Raw genomic sequence first — 17,196 nt, 5'->3', positions numbered from 1 at the left:
TTTCAAATGATTTGTAGGACAATAGTCTTAGAAATATTGGATGGACTTAAGGACCAGGGGAAAAGGGACTAGAAAATCATTTATTAAAAACTGAATGTTATATCAATAGTTCTTATTCCATGGGAATCCTTTTTCACATTACAACTGGTTATAGAAAAAAACTTGGTCAGAATTTAAGTGTAATGGAACCCATTGAACAAATCTGATGTTTTTAGAGAAGTATAAAATTTGCCCAGACTAATATCTAGTTCCATAATTGTTAGCTATTTCTTTATTGTTAGAACACCATCTTACGATCACATGTGACTTGTTATGAAACTTCCAAAAGGGAAAGTAGTGTAATGTAATGGAAACAAATTATGTCAGATAACAAAAACATCTTCAGGCACACGTATACTTGAGGTGACTCAGTGACATCTTTACACATAAGTCACAAATTATTGTAAATACATTCTTAGAAATATATGAGATGCTATAATCTGACTGCACCAAAGAAATATGTGTTATATCTTTTAAACAGCCAAACTATTAAGCAAATTGATGCATTTCTTTAATATGTAGGAAACTAAACGTCTATAAGATCATAAGTATTTCATGTATAAAAATTCCAAATTTTCAAGCAGATTCTGAGTTCAGTTAGTTCAAGAAATATAGAAGACAAGGAAAATGTTTTGTTTTATTTTGTTTTGTTTTTATTTTCAAGAAACTAGTTTATCTCTGCCTATGGGATCTTTCAGTGTGATTGTTCCAAGATGTGGTTAATTCCCCAAGAATTCTAGTCCTCTTGTCCAAACATGATACCAACATAGGCAAATATCACATAATCACAAACACATAAATCAGATATTCAGGTCTATTCTTGGTTTGATATAGAAGCAAAGCATCACAGCCAGGTTAAGCTGAAAACAGTCATCTTACTGTGTTTTGCTATTTTGTTGGAAATCTGAATTGCCATTTTTAGGACCTCTATACTTTAACAGCCTTTAAAGTTCCAATTACTAAAATATAACATTACTGAAAAAATCTGTAATACAAAAATAATCATCAAGATTTCCTTCACAATAGCTTGTTTATATGACAAAAATTAGCATTGAAATATTAGGCATAAATAATCTAAAATATATCAGTAACCAGTCAGTAACCAGTAAAATATATCAGTAACCAGTAAATGAAATGATCAACCAGTTGTGATGTAGAAAAAGAAAAAGGAAAAACTTTAAGGGAAAAATATGTAACTTACAACAAGAAAAGAATCAATTGATAATGCTCATGGATGAAGGGCAATCAATTTAATTCTTTATCATTTTATACCATCAATAGGAAATCAAAATAGCAACTTGACAAACAAAAATCAAAAGGGATCTAAACATGAAACTCAATGAAAATTTAAGCCTCACTTTGACGGATCATAAAAACAAGTATAGTAAACTTAAAAACATGTTTTTTTTAAATGTTGGTTTCCCAACAAGCCATTGCGAGTAAGATAACGGATGATCTAGAATTAACTTTTAATTTACTTACAGTCTCTGTAAGGACCAATTGTACTACAAGTGGTCACATTATGTAGGGATGTGTTAATAAGAATATTCCCAACCTTGCTTTATCTTCAGAAAAATTTTAACAAAAGGTTACCGGAAAATAGAAATTTTAAAATTTTTCTCTGTTGCAAGGTTGTTAAATTACTTAAGAGCTTGAATAGTATTGCTTTCAAGTGGTTTATGAAAAAGAGAGAGATACATATAATGAGCCTTACTTTCTATTGAGTTTCATTACATTAGAATCCTAGGATTTTCAATCCCTCTTTAGGGTAGTAATCAATGTGACTTGGGCTAACTTTTCCATTACAGTAAGATTCAGGGTGATTTTCTGGTGGTTTGATTCAGTTTAATGCCTTCTTACATTCCTAGAAATTTACATGAATGTACCTGTAGGGGCTGCGGGGGTGAGAGGACTGGGCGGCCGTGGTTATTTGGCATACACAGGCCTGGGTCGTGGATACCAGGTCAAAGGAGACAAGAGAGAAGACAAACTCTATGACATTTTACCTGGGATGGAGCTCACTCCAATGAATCCTGTCACTTTAAAACCCCAAGGAATTAAACTTGCTCCACAGGTACGTAATGTCATCCAGATATAGTTTCTGAAAACTGGGAAAATGATCATAATTCACTTAATATTAAATGACTTGATTGATCCTAATTTGAGCTATTTTTTCTTGTCTTTTAATAGAATTAAGTGACCAATCAGCATAATATCCTTTAGGGGAATGATGGGTATTAAGTGCCTTTTTTTTTCCATTGCAGGATTCTTTTTTTAAAAAATCATAACGTTTAAAACTTTAATCTTACACTAAATCTTTCACTAAAATACAAAGAATCTAACAGTTACTATAAATCAGTAACCAATATCTCAAGAACTATGAGACAAAGACCTCAGATGAAAGTTCCAAAATCTACCATAATACATATTGCATCATGAAAATCAGCTCAGAATAGATGCCTACTATGTGCAAGGCAAGCTAATTGGCAAATAGATGGGATTTATGATAGGGAACCCTGAATAGACTATTTAGAACACTTTTCTTAGGAAAACGTGTTTAACAGAACATTCTACTGTGCTATCTAGGTGAATCATTAACTAGAAAGTGCCATCAGTCACATCTTTAAAGTGGTCATAATTTGGGCAGTGGCATTACAGTGAATTTTTATTGTTTGCATTTAACAGTTCTATGTTTCCATGTCTCTGCATGAAGCTATGTCTTTTATTACAGGAAAATTAAAAGTTATAAAGGTTGTCCCAGTATGAAAACTGAATACCACTATTAAAAATAAAACAAAGCATGATTCATGCTAACCCTTAGTGTATGATGAGCTCTCTGAGATACATTTTGGCTAACAGAGTTATAGTTTGTGTGCTCTATAAGAAATCTGCTTATCTCAGAGCAAACATGTAGGCAGGTCAAATTTATAGTACTTATAAGTGCAACTAAGAAGAAAATTTGGTTTTCTAAGAGCTCATCTTGGCTACTGATATGTTTGGGGGTGGGAGAAATTAATACCTTTCTTTTATACACAAATTAACTGAAGTTTCTGCTAATTCTAGGTAATTAAAAAACAGTGCTTATCAGAGTGGTAAATAGCACTCCTTAATTACAAGTGCATTTATTGGGCCTTGCTTATGCAGCATGTGTTTGTGCTAGGTTCTGGAACTTTAAGGGTGAATATAACAAAGTATTTTCCATCCGAAGCAATGCAGTGGGATAACACTAACACATTAATAGATAATTATAATGAAATCAGATCAGTGACATGATGGAACTTGCCGAGAAAATACAAAACTTACTCCCCTATTTCTCTTAAGACCTAAAATAAAAAACTTAGTTTTCCTAATACCTTTACTGGGATAACTAGAAATCCTCTAAGAAAAAAAATCTTTAAAACAGTAACCATTAATTCTGCGTATATCTGAGAGCTCTGCTTTTTACATTAAACTCAGTAGAAATTGATCATGTTTTGTATTAATCTGTGAGTAACCATCTGTGCCACCCAGTGAAAGTTCTTTAATTAATTTGTCTCTGCATTTGTACAACCATGGTCAATATATCAAAAACAATGCCACCCCCATCACCGTAGACGGAGAAACAGCCCTGTAGCAGCAACTAGAGTTTGCTCTGTGAGCAGATTTGCTCGCCTGGAATGAGCAGGCAGGCAAACTATTTACCAGCAATAGCTAACTTATTCCTGCTCAGGAACCTTGGCTTTGCAGTGGACAAGAAAGCAATCAGAATATTGAGAAAAAGAGTTAAAGAAAATAAGAATGATCTACAAATTAACAAACTGGAAAACGTCATGCAGCTGGATTAGTGTTAGAACAAATGAGGTGGGATACTCCAGAGACACACTCGGGGGCATTTTTCGCGCTCCCAGAGTTGTATTTTCAGACTTAGCCCTATTTTGCACAGTATATTAATTCTCCTGAGTAAAAGGAACATCAAATGTCTGGGCCAACAAAATTGGCTTCCTAATGAAGAAAATGTGAGCCTTTATGAAACATTCAATTTGGAGTCATTATGTAAAAAATTGTAAAATGATACTTAAAAAATAGATCATCATAAAAATAGCCAGAAGTGGTATGTTGCCAAACAAAAATATTGCAGCAATCAACATTCATCTATTAATGTTCATCCACAAATACCGAACCATAAAATTTTTCAGTGTCTTTGAAAATGTTTAAACCCTATGACAAGTGACTTGAAATGAAAATATATTCCTGCCTTGTCTCTTCTACACCATTATAAACAGAGGGCTTTGCTAATAATAAATAAATCTATGCAAACATTCTATATGACTGATTTTAATGGAATAAAAATATCAAACAAATCATGAAATGAAGCTCCTAGTAAAAAGTTACTGCTAATTGACTAAACTAAAAACATATTAGACTAAATGGTGTGAAAATGATTTTCTGAACTAATAGATATAACATTTTAAATGGAGTTCAAATTCAGTGCAACTTAAATTTTGAGTCACTAAACTATGTGGCATTTTATATCACTTCAAGTTAGTTTAAACTCTACAGATCAGCATTTGAACCTAAAAACTAGAAAAATAATGGAAATGTGACACTTTAGGAAGAAATTTTTTTTAACTCTTGTAGATATTAGAAGAAGTTTGTCAGAAAAATAACTGGGGACAGCCAGTGTACCAGCTACATTCTGCTATTGGACAAGACCAAAGACAATTATTCTTATACAAAATAACTATTCCTGCTCTGGCCAGCCAGAATCCTGCAATGTGAGTAACTTCTCCAAATTCCTAATCGTTCAGATTTTAAAATAATATTCACCTGTGAATTAAGTGTATTTCATCATTATCTAAACAATCAAAATATTCAGATTTCTTAGCTACTCGTTTGTCATTAAACACAATATTGAGGTGTGTAGGCGAGATGTATGTGTTACCAATGGGACAAACTTCTAAGCCCCCAAATTGCAGATAGACAATGAAGACTAGTATAATCAACCAATAGAAAACAGTAGGCAATATAAAATGTAATAGCTATGAGAAACTACAGCTAATCCTTTTTCTGCATAACATTTAGGTTGAGCTATGTGAAATTGTCATTTTTTATACATAAAATCATGTCCCTCATCTAAAATGTAGGGTCAAAGATATGACCTCTCTGTTAGTAGATATTACTTTATGACTTTTGCCTCAAGCCTAGATTAATATATGTCTTAGGAACCATTGCACTTCACACATACCTTTTGAAAGCCATGTGGTGGGCTTGAAGCATGGCCCAGGAATGTAATCAACCACGTATGTTCCCAATCAGTGATGATGATCCTATTAGAGAACAAGTGCCCAAACTATAACCCAAACCCCATTTATTCATCGCAGTCCCAGCACTGCAATTAAACCTCAATAGAAGGTCTTAGTTTAGAAAAATGGGTTCTTATCCAATGCTTGACTCCTGTGCCGACCCAGAGGACTCTGGGTGCCTGCTATGACATGTATGCCATAGGCTCATCATCACTGTTGGAGGATAATAAATGAACATTCTTTGTCCACATATATTTTGTTTAGAAGCCTTTAACAACATAAACAATGGATAATACTATACAAAATTCCACCATCTAGTAATCTCAGCAGTGTTTCAGATTTTCATTTAATTCAGTACACAAGTTTTAAAATGCTTAACCTGGCTGATTGTGCTTTCCAGCCACCCTTTTACACCTCCAAAACTGAGTGCCTATGTGGATGAAGCAAAGACATACGCAGCTGAATACACCCTGCAGACTCTGGGTATCCCCATAGATGGAGGGGATCCTGGGGCTGCGGCCACTGCTGCCACCTCAGCTATATTCCCAGGTATGGAAAATTTACGTTAGATGTTTGGGAAAATTTTCTTTGTTCCAAGTACTCATAGAACTGCTTGTGAACTATACTTACCTAAATCCACTTGCACCATCTGGGGGCCAAAATTTGCCACTTGAGTGGTCCATGCAAGCATTTGGCAGGAAATTGAGCAGGACAGCAGTAACTGGTTTCAGGGTCACCTCACCAAAAGCAGCTGCAAGATCTTCAATTAGTCGACTTCTCTGATTCTCGGCTGGTTTGGTTTTTACTATTAGTAAGAGACTATGGGGCTATCTATTAATAGGTGGCATTTATTTGAGCTCTAATAGTGAGTGAGGCAATTATCCAAATGTTTGACAAGATTTATCTTTTCTCAGAAATGCTCAGGACATCGCTAATAGATAAGATCATAAGCCCAGTATACAGATGAAGAAACCAAGTTCTGGAATGATTAAGTGATTTTACCAATGTCATCAGCTTTTGTGTAACCCTTGAATTCCCTGCCTGTTTCTAGTTTTCAATCTACTTTCATTAGTTTGCTTACTGACACAAATGTGACGAACATTTGAAAATTATTTTACGTGAAAACTTGTATTGTGCAAGTGACAGATTTATTTCAACATGCATATACTCTGGCCTCAATTTATCTGTTTGGCCTGGGGCTATGCTGATTGCTTAATGTAAATTCTATTTAAAAGATTTCCTCATTTATTATGCACCCACCACAAATTCTAATCATTGAAAAGATTCTCTAGAGATTAAGGAAGTTAGAGTGGTTCTATTCCATTTTGCAATAAAATCTTATTTCTTTTAAAGAAATTTGTCATTCTGGCTTGTCATTATGTCAGCATGCCCTCCATATGCCCAAATTAGAGTTTTCACTAGTCGTAGAATTATGGCATTCCTATTAATTTATATATCATGCCACATGTAGGTGTGTGAATTCCATATTCTTCACATGTATTCCTCACAACCAAAAATACCTGGGACTCATTCTCATTTTCTTTTATCTCTCCAAACTTATGAATATGCTGTTCCTTCTAGAAAATGAAGATAAAACCAGTCATGCTTCAAACACAAATGTGACCTCAGTTTTAGTTTGGTTTCTCTGTGAGAATATGGAGGTGCTCTGTGGTGAGTCCTTGTGTGATTACCAAGGAAACCACGGACCCTACAGAGAAGGAGACCCTTGCTGAATGCTGTGAGCATCAATCTCTGTGCACTGAAGGTGTTTCCACATCCATCAACTCCAGACTTATGCCAAAGCTACTCAGGTTGTGGAGAAAATTGAATTCCCTCCTTTCAGAAAGCTGCATCCTAAAGACATCTATTTAATGAACCATGCAAATAAATAAGACTCTGTTTAGAGATTTTAAACTTTAATATTCAAAAGGGTATGCTTTTACCCAAGATGTTTTAAAACTTTATCTTCCTTTCAATTTGTTCCTACAAAGAAGTTGAAAATAGTTAAGGCATGAGAGTTGCCTTAGGAATGAATGTTTAAGGATGTGAGAATCTCTCCTAACTTTCTGTAGACTCAAAGAACAATACAAACCAGCCAGGCATGTTGGCATACACCCGTAATCCTCACACTCAAAAGGCTGAGGCAGAAGGATTGCTGCAAGTTCAAGGCCAGCCTGGGCTATAAAGTGAGTTCAAGGATAGCCTGAACTCAGGGAAACCCTGTCTCAAAAAAGAAAAAAAAAGTACAAACTAAAGGAAGACTCTGAGTCTGTACTTGTACTTAAGAAGTTAACCAAACTGAAAAAGAACCCCCCAAAACTCTATAAAGATAAAATCTGTGCTACACACAGTCATACATTTATATTACTTATTTTAGAAACACTATTTCCAAAATCATTAAAGTAACTGTTACCACATTTCTCATATCCTTAGGAAATAAAACAAACTACTTGTATGTTAGTCAGCACTGTTGACCAAAGTGAATAACAAAAATGTGGATTTGGTTTTTAAAACACAGTCCAGCTAGCTTCCTGTTGCCACTTCCTGAGAAGCCACCAGAAAATAAATCAGTGTTCTGGGGTCAGGTACTCTTCAACCACCAACCGACAATGGGATATTTTTAAAGAAATCAGATCTTCTCCTCTCTCTTTTACATATTATCTCTCACGATCTTTTTTTTTTTTTTTTCATCTCAGAAATAGCTAAGTTTTGATCTAAAACATAAGAAGGATACATCATTTTTGGTAGTAACTATTATGGTTTCTTCTTCACAAGTGAATGACCAGCAGCTAGACATAATACTAAGATTGAAAGCACATGGATGATTTCATTACTCTTAAAACATTTTGGTTCTCTGACAGCCAAGACCGGCATCAAAGCTTCTGAATATATATTATAGGTAGGCTTGATGACTGGGGAAAAGGAACTTTTGACACTTATGATTAATCTAAATCTGAACAGGGAAGACATTTGTTTTTATGGTCTCTGTATATCTTCTTGGGTGAAGGCAATGCTTAATTTAGGCAGGTGAGGGGTTTTAGCAGAACCAAACCCACAGCCCCTCCATTGCCATGTCCTGCTAAAACTTCACTGGCCTTCTCTCTTTTATAAATTCTGAGACTTTCTAGAAATTCTCTCAATTCAGCATCCAATTACATTTCTGTTTCTTGAAACTTGTCTCTAATCTTCTAAGTGTGACATGATTCTGACATGAATTACACAGGTGGTTGGTTCACTTTCTGGATCAGTGTCCTAAGACTTTTCAGGTGCCATTTAAAAACCACTGAGTCCACTTCTTGTGTTCCCTAAGACAATGCATGTTAGTACTTCATATTTATTAATTAATATTAGTAATGAATATATTAGCTTAAAGTAATATATTAAAGTTCCATTTCCCTAAAAGAAGTCAATATGCCAAAAGGAAGCAAATTGAATTCCTTTCATGAAGTTTTCTCTGCCTCCTCCTCCAGGATATGCTGTTCCCAGTGCAACTGCACCTGTCTCAGCAGCTCAGCTCAAGCAAGCAGTGACCCTTGGACAAGATTTGGCAGCGTACGCAGCCTATGAGGTCTACCCCACTTTTGCAGTGACTGCCCGAGGGGATGGATATGGACCATTCTGAAGATGCCTCTCTTTTAATTTAGGGATAAGATACACAAAACTCTATTATAGAAGAAATAAACCTCTCAGTCCCCTAATGACACAAACTATATCTTCTCTAAAGCAGTGCCTTTCCTGAGACTATATAGCTTACACCATGTAGAGTCATGAAATGTGAGTGTTATTTCTCAGTGAAATCAAATGTTAAAGGATTCTTTCATTTAACAGAAAGCTGAAGAGCCATTGGCCCCAAAACTTGTTCTTCCAAGATTCCTGAGTGTCCTGAGAGTATGTTTACAGTCCCTGACAGCAGGGAGAGAGCTCTCAGCAGGCAATAGCTGGAGCTCTGCAAACGTGGGCCAGAGCCAGTTAAACTCCAGAGTCTCAGCCTTTGCTCATGGCTGTTATGTGGTACACAAAGCCCAGAAGAGGCAAAAGCAAAGTGGGAAGATGCTTTGCAAAATCCTTCACTGTGTGAGGTATTTTCTCATGCTTACTCATGACAACTGTTCAAGATTATATGGATTCAAGGTCACTTCAGCCTAAAAATTTCACCAAATTTGTTATAGGTCAGGGTCTTCCTAGCCAACCCACTCCCTGAAGTTTCCTAGGAATTGATATCTATTGCAGATACGACTGAAACAATTCCAGAATCCTTGTTTATCCAACTGAGTCACCCATATCTATTTTTACCCAGAACTCCTATGTGCCCTACAATACCCACAACACAAAAACAATGCCAATATGAAATAACTTTTTGTCATTTTCAAGATTTTGAATTGTCCATACTAATTTCCTTTCATCTCAGATTCATTTTGTTTGTCTCTAATGTCATAAAGTAAATCAGACCTACAGAATAACATATATGGGTACTTTTTCCTATTCAGCAATTTGGCTGAAAATTCATTTCAAAGATGCAAGTGAAGTTGGGTTTTCATTTCTTGTTTTGTTTTGTTTTTCCTGACATGCTGAAACATAAACCAGGGTCTTCACATACTACATAGGCACCCTACCACTGAATTGTATCTATAAGCCTGTATTCATTACTTTGATTTCTTTGTAGTACCCAGATTACCATCTAGCATTCAAAGGTAGTTATACTAACTTGAGGTTGGTCTTGAACAGTCTCACCCATTTATATAATTAAATTTGCCAAGAAGTCCTTTACCTTGCCTTACTTTAATTTTTAATAGGTATAGGCAGCTTTATTATACCTAACAAATTTGTCTGGAAAACATCACAGGAATATCTTGCATCCATCACTTGTGATTAAAAACCATTCCTCTATGTAAGGTGTTGTTTGCCAAAGTCCTCTAAAGTTTAGGAACTCTTCCCCAAGAAAAGAGATAGAACAGAGAAAAATGCCACAGTTTAAGAATGGGGTTAGAAGGGGCTGGGGATTTAGCTCAGCGTCTTAAGCACCTGCCTTGCAAGCAGGCAGTTGTGAGTTCGATCCCTGATACCGATAAAAAGGAAAAAGACAAAAAAAAAAAAAAAAAGAATGGGTTTAAAAAGGAGGGACTACTTTCCTGCCATGCTTAAAAGCAATCGCTTTGTTCAAGATAAAAGAAACCAAAGTTCAATACCAACATCCATTGCTACCATTCCAGACCCAGTGGTTTCAGACATAAAACACCATAATTTCAATTTTTTAAAATCCTGGCTTTTGTGAAATTCTACAGAATTCAAGAGAAAATATAAACATACAAACAGCAGAAAATTTTGTCACCTCCTTAATAGAATTCTGTGATCCAAAATCAAGCCAGATTACAGTCAAAGTCAGGTAAACTTCAATCACAGTGAGAAGTCCGTGTTTCATTTCTCTTAAATCCAATCCGACATACCACCTTCAAAGTTGAAATTCTAAAAGACTCTGTGCTTTCTGGTTCACATTTACCTCTTCATCGTCCCAAAGTCCAGAGTTTCCAAACTTGGCTGCCTATTTGAAACACCCAGAGAGCTTATGAATACACTAATGCCAAGATTACAGAGTACCAGTTACGTCAGATTCTAGAATGGGAGCTTGTCACTAGCATTTTTATGAAATTCTTCAGTGATTTCAGTGTGCATCTATGTCTGGGAACTTCTTTAATTTTCCTCTCTATCTTCCTTACATTTTCTTTCAATTTTACTTTCATTAAATAGACAACTGCAAGAAAAACACACCTAAGTTAAAACAAACAACTTATAACCTATCATGAGCCAGATCATTCACCTACTAAATATTGTGAATGTGAATATAATTTATTTTGATTTCAAACTCCTAAGTCCAATTCTAAAAATCAGAGAATAAAGTCCTTCTAAACCAATTCTTATATTCAAATTTATACCACCCAGAGACAGAGTTTTATTCTCAAAGAGAATAATTACATTGCCACTGAAAGTGGCCTTTGGGGAAGGCAAAGTTCTACTTAATCTAAAGAACGTTTCAAATTCCAAGAATGGAAGGTTTATTGGCCCCTTTCTATTTTTGTTTTCTGAGGCAGGGTCTTATTACACAGCCCTGGCTGGGCTCAGACTTACTATGTACCCCAGGCTGGTCTTAAAGTGGAGCTCTTCCTGCCTCAGTCTCAAGAGTGTAGGGATTAGAGATGTACATCATGACACCCAATAAGAGCAGAGGTTTTGATTTCCCTTAGAGTTTTTAAAACAAATAACAAAGGGTAGTATTCATGTTTAGTCAGTATGAAACAGAAGGACTAATCCAGAGAATTTTTAAATTTTTCAAAATAAAATAGATTAGTCAATCCAGAAATAGCATGAGAAAAAGTATTCTGGCTAAGATCATCATTATTTTTTTTAAAAATTAAGAGTTGAGATCTGAATATAAAAATGCTAAAAATATCAAGATAATTACCCCTAGATAAACAAAAGAAAGAAACAAAGGAAGGAAGGAAGGAAGGAAGGAAGGAAGGAAGGAAGAAAATCATCTTCAGAACTCCATATCATTACTTTAGGGAAAACATAATTCATGACATTGACCTCCTTAGGATTGATTTTTGTACAAATGAGTAGATGTGGCTTTGTTTTTTGCTGACATTTTACTTAGTTTTTGGTGATATCTAGAGATTTTAGATTCTATTGGAATATATTAATGAAAAGTACCAATGTGTCTACTATGTAAATGTGTTTGTTTACTTTCCCTAAGTATAGAAATATAGACCAAGTCCTGCTATCATGTGTTTGAAGTTATGAAACTTTTAAAAATGAAGTACAGAAGCAAAAATTAATTTTGCAAAATGTTTATATTTTTAGAATTAAGAAATTAGTACCTATTCAATACCTTCATACTTTCTTCTCTTTTCTTACTTGACTACTTTGTATTTCTTCATTTAAAAAATTAATTGGGCAACCAAGTGAAAACAACAAAATACCCAAACCAGTAATTTAGAAACAGCTATTAAAACAGAATTAGGTTAGTAAGTTTTGGCTGTTAGCAGTTTATTGATGACTAAAAATAGCCCAGTGCTATTTAAACAGGAGCAGATGAAACAGCAGTGACATTTTGTGTTTCTTTCTTGCCTATAAAAGTTGCTGGTTCTTTTCAAATCACTGTACTTCTGTCTTACCTCCTTAATATATCAAAGAGACCAACAAAAATAAAACTCCACTGTAACAAATTAAATTCTCCTAGGTGCCAAACCTCACTGTATTTGGTTAACAGCATCTAAAATGCTACTAGAAAACTACTTCATATTTAGAAAATATCTCCCAAAAGAAGAGATATTTCCAAATCATGGTCCCTAAATTTTTAAAGGTTAGATAAAAATCAAACTATAGAAATGTATTGAGAATAGCTATGTACAATACTAGGCTTTGTTTCACATAAATTTTTTTAAAATTCTACCAATTACACAAATTAGCAAAATACCCTATAAATATAATTTTGAACTTACATTAATCTTCAGTATATTTTATGACTCTACAATTATGTCTCAGACAACTGGGTCAGGATTACAATCCACATAGACAGGAAGACTGTTCAGGGTACCGTTTGTAGAATAAAAGCCAAAAAAATTTAATATCTGGGGTAAATTTTCTTTGTATTTAAAGTTATAAAGTTTGACAAAATTTACTGTGATTGAGCAGCAGTAGCCCTATAAGATTTCTTAAAGATAATTTATTCACAAGAAGTAAATAATGTATCAGTATTCATATAAGGTCAGATCATTTATACTCTCCTAGAATTCATATACAAGTACTTAAGGTAGGTGAAAACATATCTACAATGTAGGGACTTGGCATTTTTATATTTTATAAACACTCTTTTACTTACTGTAAACACAACTGTTAAAGATAAAATGAAGTTTAAGTTATAACAGAATAAAAACCTTGTTGTAAAGGCTTTAAAAATATTAATATTATAACAAAAATTTTATAGTGGAGACAGAAACTAGGCATTAAATATTCCTACCTGACATACATTCATTATCAGCTGAGTTATGGTAAACTAATTCTTAAATCTGATGTTAAAATTTTACTTCATTTTAGTAACATCTTGAAAATGAACTGAGTTTTACTAGCTCATAGTCATAGCAAGTATCATGTATCCAGCAGGCTGTGTGTTTGCATTTGAGAACAGCATGAGAACAAAGCAACGCAAATCATGATCAAGGAGAGAAAAATTAGAAAAATAAAAATCCTTTCTCAGCCCCAGGCCCTATAGGTTTACTCAAGGAGTAAATCCTTAATTTTTATTATATGAAAAATATGTACAGAATATTCTATTGCCCCCAAATGGCCAATGTGTTAAAAACTAGTCCTTTTTTCTTTCCGTGGTATACCAAAATTAAGAAGCACAGGTCTAGGATAGAGAGCAACGTGTATGCTGAACATAAACTCGTTTGGGGAAATTGCAAACTTTATGCAAACAGTTCTCATTTTATAGGGAAGAGTTTTCTAAGACCTTATGTCCCACTTGAAAATGAAAAGAAATTAATAACCAGTCTAGATTGTAAAAAAGGAAAAAATTGGCCTCTCTTCATGTATGCTACTAGATCTAATGAAAGGAAAGAGACCAAAAAACAGTAGTTGAAAAAAACTAATCTGCACACAAGAACTTTTTTGTTCTTGACTAAAAAATGTCAGCCCCACCAAGGGTTTAGCAACAGCTTTCTGAGTTGACAGTACATTCTGCTTTGCCAATGCAGTCCTGGATTATGGCTATTGTCCTGCTATAGATATTAACAATGCCCCTCGCGCTCCCCAATGCCTCAAAGGTTAGACAACATATTTTAGAGTGACCTCTCTCGTTTTTATTTTTGTTTACTTTTGTTTAGGGTTATAGAATTGCAGCATTCTTTTCTTCAGAACCAACACATGTTTAAGGGTCGTAGTGAACGGAAAGGAATGCATTGTCTTCCCCACCAAGTCACCCTCAATCAATTCCTGAGCTTTCTCCAGTCTGTTTCTGGTCCTAATTTTCTTCTCATTCACTCTGGACTGGAAGGCCTGAGTTCCACCTTCATGTGGCAAATCTTATAGCCGTTAGGCCAGTTTAAGCGAGGGATGGAAAGCAGGATGGCTCCTGGGGACATCTACATGACCTATGCAGATCAAGCCTTAGTAGATGTTAGCATTAGCTGGTTCCACCTTTCCTTGAACCAAGCTACTTACACCCAAAATCTGAAAGAGCTTCCTATGTCAATTCCTACTTTAAAAAACATTTTCTTTTTCATTTGTTTCACTCTTGTGCGCAGCAATAATTTCCTTGTGTTTAATTTCAGTTAATGTTGCTCACGAACTGTTCTTCACAAAAACTCTTCATATCGTCTTATTCACAGCATTCATGATTTTTAATGGGAAAAATTTGAGGGGAGATTTTTACTCTTCCTTTATTTGCTTTCCCAATATTGAGAATTAAGCAAAACTTAAAAGCTCTGTTGTTATTAACCCATCAACCTATTTTTTATATAATGTGTGATCAGTCTGAGTTTACTATATATCTCCTCTTACGCTAGAAACCGTGAAAACAAATATATTTCTTACTTCTGTCTTCAGTGAGCACAGTTCAGCGATCCATTCTCAATTTTTCAAAGCTGAACATAATTGCTTCAGCTAGCAGTTTTGCCGCTTGGTCGCAGTTCCAAAATAAATCAAACATTACATTTCTTCTATTGGCTGAGGATTTAGTTCAGCAGCGTAAGTGCCTACCTGGCAAGCGTGAGGTCATGAGTTCAATCCCCGGTACCAAAAAAAAAAAAAAAAGAATAAATAAAATAAGTTTCCTCCATACTGCCAATGAGTTGGTACAGTCCTTTTTAAAGATAAATTTAATACATGTTCCATTATTACTACTTAAGTAAAACAAATTTTCAAGTATTTTCCCCCAGAGATATATAGAAACAGAAAACAAAGGTTTAGAAAGTCAGAAAAAGGTTTACAATATGGAACTGACAAATTCACATATTGATTCATGATGTAATGAGTTAGAACCATGCTTCCTATTTACTTGAAGAGAAGTTGGCCATTAGTTATACTGTTTGCTAAATATGCTTTTGTTTATAAAATTTGAAAATCTGTTTAACAAGTGTTAACTGTGTTTGTACATTTTGATTTACCTTGGAGTAAACATACATTTTTTTAACAAATGTATAATTTCACTTTGAAATATGTTGTTTTCTGTTATAACTTGTAAAAGGTCTCTGAGCTCCCAAATTGTAGGTGTATCACTTATATCAATCATAATTATTGTTGGTTTAAATATTCAATGTAATTATTGGTATTTCTATTTCTATTTCTTCATAGAACTCTCTTTTGTTTTCTATTTTTTTAACTATAAAATAGCCAGATATTGTTATCCCTTATCTCATAATGAAAGCTGTCAGTGAAATTCATTTCCAATTTCCAGGTGTTAACAACCTCTTGTTGTTTTTCCACTTGTTATTTTTATTTATGTGATATTTGCTAAGGTACTAAAAGAAAGGAAGAAAAACAGTATTAAATAGTGCACACGAAGCACTTATTTTTGTACTTTAAGTACAGTATTTTATAAAACACTAACTGTAGCTATTTTAAGTAAAATTATACCGTCCATTTATTGGGAAAATACTAGTTTGAATTATAAATATGTTGGGCACCTCAGAATCATAAATCACATGAAATAAGAAACAATGCAATCTTGTGTAATTCCAGGATGGGGAAATGATTTTAATAGAATTTTCTAGTACCATTAAACAGTTTTTAAAATTATTGATATGAGTTACTGTTTACTTTTTTCTTTTTGGTACCAGGGATCAAACTCACGACTTTGTGCTTGTCAGGCAAGCGCTTACACCGCTGAGCTACATCCCCAGCCCTCTGTTTGCTTTTTTCTTTCCTCAAAAGTAAAGTTTTACAGCACCTACCTAGCAAATGTGAGGTCCTGAGTTCAATTCCTGGTACTCCCCCACCCAAAAAGAGAAAAACTGAAGTTTGATTTTTGAGTAAATACTTGAATATTGATAATTTGTCATTGCAATGTGGTTTTGATGACTTCTTTGCATTCTCGGTTGTATGTACGTTTCCTGTGGTACACCTTCTGAGAGTAAATGTAACTTTCATTGATTAAGTACATTATTTCCCAATCAATAAAGAAAATAAGAGAAATCCTGAGAAACCAGTAATACACAGAAAACAGGAAGAGAAGTGTGCCTTGTTAACATTTGCCTGAAGCCAACTGCTGAGCCCTCACCAACAGGAACAGGAAGATGCAAACTGTTGCTTCAGGACCATTCTTGTTGCTTGTTGGGCCTTGAGTTAAAAATGCAAATTGTGTTTGTAGAGAGTTTAGCTAAGAATGTTTTTTAAATTTTAAAAAGGTTTCTTTAAAAAAAAAAAGAAAGAAAAATTTACGACTGCATGACCATATATAACATGCAAAGACTGACATGTTTACTGTATGGCTCCATACAGCAGAAGTTTGCCAGCCTCAGGTGAACCCAACATCACTTACTTGGTTTCTGTTAGATATAGCACCCTGCTTCTAGGTACCAAATTCTGAACTATCTGGGATTAGATTTGGCTGGCAATGACAGTATTCCCAAATAGAAGTAGTTTTAATATGATAGCAATTTATTGTTCCAAAAGACAGTTCAGTGCTGTTATCCAGCTTTGTTGTGTCTTGTTCCTTAATTTGCATGGTTTCAACTCAGGGTCTAAGATTTACACACCAAGTAGAAGGACAGAGGAAAGATAAAGAAGAGGAGAAGACATCTGCTAACTTTGCCTTCAACAGTTACTGAAGACACCACACAACACGATGGCTTACATCACATTGACCTATGACCACACCTAA

The 17,196-nt window shown here is 34.6% G+C and overlaps 1 protein-coding gene across 3 annotated transcripts in view; it reads left to right on the top strand.

Annotated features, from left to right (window-relative positions):
- Positions 1–16,112, top strand: part of A1cf (APOBEC1 complementation factor) — an 87,121-nt gene extending 71,009 nt beyond the window's left edge. For 2 of the 3 annotated variants that reach the window (XM_003473560.4, XM_063239511.1), the window contains 4 exons: positions 1,908–2,113; positions 4,657–4,793; positions 5,722–5,870; positions 8,792–16,112. In XM_003473560.4, the coding sequence (XP_003473608.1) occupies positions 1,908–2,113; positions 4,657–4,793; positions 5,722–5,870; positions 8,792–8,943 (644 nt within the window). In that variant the 3' untranslated portion in view covers positions 8,944–16,112. The remainder of the gene's footprint in view (positions 1–1,907; positions 2,114–4,656; positions 4,794–5,721; positions 5,871–8,791) is intronic. The other variant, XM_013156973.3, reaches the window with a different exon arrangement.
- Positions 16,113–17,196: the final 1,084 nt, after the last annotated feature.

The sequence above is a fragment of the Cavia porcellus genome, unplaced genomic scaffold (genome assembly GCF_034190915.1).
Source record: "Cavia porcellus strain 051 isolate PalLab524CR breed Dunkin Hartley unplaced genomic scaffold, mCavPor4.1 scaffold_28, whole genome shotgun sequence".
Classification (NCBI taxonomy): Eukaryota; Metazoa; Chordata; class Mammalia; order Rodentia; family Caviidae; genus Cavia; species Cavia porcellus.
The sequence above is the reverse complement of the archived record's forward strand: the minus strand, read 5'-3'. Positions and strand labels throughout refer to the sequence as shown.